The sequence below is a fragment of the Dendrobates tinctorius genome, unplaced genomic scaffold (assembly GCF_039654945.1).
Source record: "Dendrobates tinctorius isolate UK_male_01 unplaced genomic scaffold, ASM3965494v1 ptg000250l, whole genome shotgun sequence".
Classification (NCBI taxonomy): Eukaryota; Metazoa; Chordata; class Amphibia; order Anura; family Dendrobatidae; genus Dendrobates; species Dendrobates tinctorius.
Genome location: NW_027361917.1, coordinates 46315475 through 46321474, shown reverse-complemented (window position 1 = coordinate 46321474; position 6000 = coordinate 46315475). Strand labels below are relative to the sequence as shown.

The following is a 6000-nucleotide window of genomic DNA, read 5'->3' as shown; positions in this document are numbered from 1 at the left end:
CAGTAATGAATTCCACGCCTCCCTGGTCTATAGATGTACCATTAATTGTAATAGTCTGAATAGGCGCTTTAAGCCTTAGCAGAGGTACACCCAGACTCTTAGCAAATAAAAAATCCATAAGGTTGCCGGCAGCACCACAATCCACATAAGCCTTCACACACAGACGTTTCTTAGCAAAAGAAAGGGGAAACTGGTAACAACAGTTTGGCCGCTTTTGCGGGCAATACCTGACCCCCAGCGCTGTCCAGGGGGTGATGCTCCAGGAATGTGGATTTCCAACAGCCAGCATTTTCTTTGAAGCTTCCAGGCTGCAGCATGCTTGAGCCTGAGAGTGACCTTCCAGGCTGTGCAATGTAACAGGTGTTTGGGCCAAGAATCAGCTCAGTCAGGAGGAAGAAAAAAAAAAGGTAAGGAAAACTGCTTTTATATGTGTTAAGTATAGACACAAGAGCAGTTTTATTTTTTTGGGCCGGATATAATGTGACGTCTGCCTGCGGTCTGGACTGCAGCCAGACAGCACCCCGAGAAACACTGATACCCTTTACCCCTATACAGGGATCTGGATTTATAGTAGAGCCCAGGAGGCGCTGTCTGAATAGGAGCAATGACCAGAGCAGGACGGTCGCCAGAAAGGTGTTCCAATACAAGACACAGAGGCAATGATATCCGAGACTAAACCAGTCAGGCAGAAATGGTATAAAGACAGTAGACAGTAGCAGAGTCAGATTCCAGGCCAAAGCCAGAGTCATAAACCGGGAGGGCAGCAGAAGTACAAAGTCGTTAGGCAGAAGCAGAGTCAGAATCCAGGCCGAAGTAAGAGTCATAAACCAGGAGGGCAGCAGAGGTACAGAATCGTCAGGCAAAAGTCAGAGTCAGTCAAACAGCAATTCACACAGTAAGACGCAGGGGAACCAAGAATATATCCGGCGGCTTGCAAGCCCAGTCCCAAGGTATTTGAGGGATCAGGTCATCCCTCACAGGCTCCCAGGCTGATGATGTCATCAGGACCGCCCCCAGGACCAGACCTGATGACGATGCACCAACCCTTTCATGACTGACAGAGGAGCGGAGTCTGTGTCCACTAGACGCCTGCGCAGAAGCCCTTTCACTGTTGCCGCCATTACTCGGGCGCGAGCCACGGCACCTCCTAGTGGCTGAGGGCGGAACAGCAGGCCCTGAATTCGACGATGACATGTCAGTCCAGCGCCTCCTGGTAGCCGAGGCCTGGACAGCAGGCCCTGAGCCCGAGGGCGGCGTGACAGTCCGTCGCCTCCTAGTGGCTGAGGGCGGAACAGCAGGCCCCGAGTCTGATGGCGACGTTTCAACCACAGACTCAGATTTCCAATCCAAAACTGGATTATGAGTTTGCAGCCAAGGAAAACCCAGAACAATAGTATCATGCAGATTATGCAGCACCAAAAATTTACAATTTTCTTGGTGGTCTGGGGCAACTCGCATTGTCACCTGGGTCCAAAACTGGGGTTTATTCTCCGCCAAAGGAGTAGCATCAATACCCCTCAAAGGAATAGGCGTCCGCAGCGGCGTCATGGAAAAACCACAACGTTTAGCAAAGTCCAAATCCATCAGATTCAACGCTGCTCCTGAATCCACAAAAGCCTTCGTGGAAAACGTGGATAAGGAGCAGATCAGAGTAATTGCCAAAAGAAACTTAGGTTGTATACTGCCCACAGCAAAGTGTGTGCAAAACGTTTCTCTCGTTTTGGGTAGACAGAAATAATATGAGAGGCGTCTCCACAGAAAAAACACAGCTTATTACGCCTTCTAAACTCCTGACGTTGCGCCCTAGACAAAACCCCATCACATTGCATAGGTTCAGACATTTGTTCAAATGGCGGCAGCGCCTCCCGTGTAGTTTTACGTTCACGTAAACGCCGATCAACTTGAATGGCTAAGGACATAGAATCATCCAGACCAGAGGGAACAGGAAATCCCACCATAACATCTTTTACAGTCTCTGATAAACCTTTCCGAAAGAGAGCTGCTAATGCACTATCATTCCATGTAGTAAGGGCCGCCCACTTTCGGAATTTTTGACAGTATAACTCTGCAGAATCCTGACCCTGGTTTAATGCCAACAGGGTTCTCTCAGCTTGATCAACAGCATTAGGTTCATCATACAACAATCCCAAGGCTTGAAAAAATGCATCCACATTAGTCAGAATAGGATTTTCAGGTGTCAGAGAAAAAGCCCAATCCTGGGGATTGCCGCGCAGCAAGGAGATGACAATTTTAACCTGCTGCACAGAGCTCCCCGATGAGTTAGGCTTCAAGGCCAGAAATAATTTCCAATTATTCTTAAAATTCAGAAATTTAGACCGATCCCCAGAAAACACATCAGGAGTAGGGATCTTAGGTTCAGCAGCATGTGACTGAATGAGATAGATGGAAATTCCCTGAACTTCAGCAGCCTGCTGCTCCACACGATCAGACAATTGCTTAATCTCCATTAGGAAAAAGAAAAAAAAAATCCTCCTACGGCCCCAGAGAAAAAAGAGGAAAAAAATATATAAAGAAAAAAAAATTCTGACCCTTTTTTTTTTTTCTTTTAACAACTTTTTCCTGCTTTTGAGTACCCTAGAATCTGTGGTATGGCTGGTGATTCTGTTATGAATGGGTCACCGAGGAGAAAAAAAGCAGAACAAGCTAAGTCACAGAAAACCAGAGAGGTTGGTAACTATGCAGATTGCAGATCCCTGATCTTACCACAACAACTAGCAGTAGCTGTGGAGCATGCCTACGATGTTCCTAGACGCCTCGTCACGGCTGGAAGACTAAAGCCTAAAGCAAGAAAAGGGAAAACTAACTGCTCCAGAGCAGACCCCAAAGGAATAGATAGCCCCCACACATATATTGACGGTGAAACAAGATGAAGGCACAAACACAGGCAGGAAAAATAGGCTGAGCAAATGACGGGGCCCAAACTAACTAGACAGGAAAGGAAAGACACTGTCTGCAACCTGCAAAAAACCCTACAAAAATCATGTCCAACACTTCTGATAGCAAAATTAACCCTGAAGTCACTAGACTTCTCCCACTATATCAGCACTCTGAAATATTCTGAGACAGAGCAAAAAGAGACCAAACTAGTAAGGGACAAAAAGCCAATTGGCAAAATACTGATAAATAAGAGTGGAAATTCAGCACAGCCCCCAGCAGGGGCTGGCTGAACACACCAGAAAACTGAATAGACCAACAAAAGCAAGTGTGAACATTAGCAGCAAAACTTAGCTTTAGATGACTGGAACAGAGCTGAAGACCAAGAGCTGACAAGCCAGAAGGAATCACCAGCAACTGTATAGGGCGTCGGCTGTCTTAAATCCAATCTGAGACTCCTGAGATCCAATCGTCATCCTTATTCTCAGGTGGCAGATCTCCACCGATCAAATCAGCCTCTCTACCTCCTATTAGCACCAGAGGGAGTCTGGAAGGAGAACTCACAACTGGTGAACCAGAGAATGAACTCACAACACCCCTGGTCACGTTTGTGTTCTCCCCGAAGGAGTATTCTTGGTTTGCGGACATCGTGCCTACAGGTGGGTGAGCCCGGACATAAGAGGAGTTTGCACTCTTGCCAAACTAACACCAGCCACTTTCATAGTTCCTCATAGTAAAATAGACACTGCAGCAGTTCCAATTCATACTTTGTATAGAAGGGCTGCAGACAATAAGCCCCATCCAAATGGTAGGCCGCATCTAGTAGAAATGGGGATAACTAATAAAATATTCAGTAGTATGCTAATATACCCCTTTATAACACAAATGTGGGATAAATTAGTGGAAGTTACCGACTACCTGGATGATCAGATTTTCCAGATTCTTGAAGTTCTTAATTAAACTAATACAATACAGAGACAATTAATCATAGTTACTAACCAACATACTATAGTACTAGATTACCTGACAGCAAAAAAAGGAGGAATGTATCAGATAATTGGTCCCACCTGTTGTAATTATATCGACCCTGCTGGCAATCTCCAGATCAGGGCCAGTAGACAAAATAGGTGAACTTAGAGACCAATGGTTAAAACAACACAGTGCAAACATAGGCTCCTGGTGGGGTAATACATTCTCTTTTCTAAATCCAGCAAATTGGTTTAATGGCCTTGCATGATGGATTTTTGGCATTGTACAGATTTGTATGCAAATTTTGTTGTTTTGCTTATTGTTTTATGTAGCCGTAAAAGCGCTAATATATGTATTACTTAAGCTACTGAATAATGTATGTGTGAAAAAAGAATCTAAAACTGAACCTTCTGTAGTGTATCATAGACCCCAGGTAGCCATTGCTGATGGGGAAAGTGAGTGTCCACACTGAGGGTGGATGGGCGAAGCAGGTCGGAAGCCCCCTTATGGGTACTAGACCCATGAGACAGTAGCTCCTTTGTGGACATCAGCTGACCCTGTGGTAAAGGTTATACCATTTACAAAAGGGGGAAATTGATATAGAAGAGTTAATGATTTGCTTTTATATCTCTTTAATTGCCTTTAAGACTTCAATTGCCTTTTGCCTATTATTGCTAGAATTATTCTTATGTAGATCATTAGTCTCTGTTTTCAAGGAAACTATACTTGTTATCATATTTGTTCTTAATAGTCAGTAACAACATGTTCTGGGTACATTGTAAACATGTTGTAACCCTGAAGGTGATGGTGGGGGCCACATGAGCTCCATCGAATTACATATTGTTGTAAATGGTATAAAAGATTGCCTTGTATTTCATTACGTCAGATAAAGTGATTTGACCACGGCTCGTGTGTGTTGAGTCTCTTTGTCTCCAAGCGCTTGTGAATTAAGGGCGAAAACTCCCAATCCGGCCTCACTGGTGATCTGGCATATCTGATGCTTGGTCAGAACAAAAAGCAGCTACAACACGGCCTAGAGGGAAAACCCGATGATCCCCCACTAGGGCCATTGTTATGGGATGAGCCGACGTATCAACTCCTACAGTAACAGGTGTACCACCTTCGTTAGAGGGACACATGCATAATTCCCAGGAGACTTCTCTGTCATTCAAATTGAACTCTAAGATTTATTATATGTTCCATATTGTATAATTTACTTGTTATTCCTCTGTTTATACTGTTTAACTGTTTCCTAACTACTGCAAGCTCCTCGTGTCCATCTGCACATTGCATCCGCTTACCTGCTTTACAGGACAGTCATGCAGACAACTGTGCTTTCATTATGGATACATATGGGTCCCAGTGTACCATTTGGATATGATAGTACATTTCCCAACTATATGACAGTAGTAAGCAGTATACCATAGGGGTTCTGAAAATTGAATACTTGGCACCATAAACATGATACCAAAGAGATGAGCATCTAAATGTATAAAAAGGCAGTATAAAGGAGCCAGATGAATATAAAACATTTATTGTACCACGTTACAGTTTCACCATTTACAGTGGACACTATACTTCAGCATTTCTCCAAGTTTGGTTCCCGCTAAACACTCTTCAAATTTTACATCCATTTCTTGGCTTTGAGCTTCAGAGAAATGATTTTTCCAGTCTCCAACATCACCTGGAAAAAATAATGAATGGTCAGTGATTGTCACATTCATGAGTCCTCTGGATTCTTTCTACAAACGTCAAAAGTGTCCTTTGTTAAGAAAAGTAAATTTAGGGACACAGCAATATTGCTCACCTTCCATTTATACAGAATATTACAGATGTTGGATTAACGCCCCATAAAGCAAATATTAGCACAAAATGGATGTTTAATGTGAACACCCTGGGAAAATCTAAGGAATTAACCTCTTGTGAAAAAAAAGGAACAAGTTTGTTATGCCCAGGTTGATTTTTACCCACTCTGAAAAAGCATGGTATCAAATAAGTGATCCCAGGGATATCAAAAGGTGTATTGTTCACTAGATCAACAATGATTCCACTAATAAGAGAACACAATAGATTTTTTAGGTATTTTTATTGATCCACTGGGTCTCCAGGTTGTTTGCCAAATATTCTATTACTGAG

At 43.5% G+C, this 6000-nt stretch overlaps 1 protein-coding gene across 1 annotated transcript in view; it reads right to left on the bottom strand.

The window, feature by feature from the left end:
* Positions 1–5377: 5377 nt before the first annotated feature.
* LOC141063552 (sulfotransferase 6B1-like) overlaps positions 5378–6000 on the bottom strand; it is a 64344-nt gene continuing 63721 nt past the window's right edge. The window contains exon 7 of the mRNA XM_073557667.1: positions 5378–5548. Coding sequence (XP_073413768.1) covers positions 5418–5548 — 131 coding nt within the window. The 3' untranslated portion in view covers positions 5378–5417. The remainder of the gene's footprint in view (positions 5549–6000) is intronic.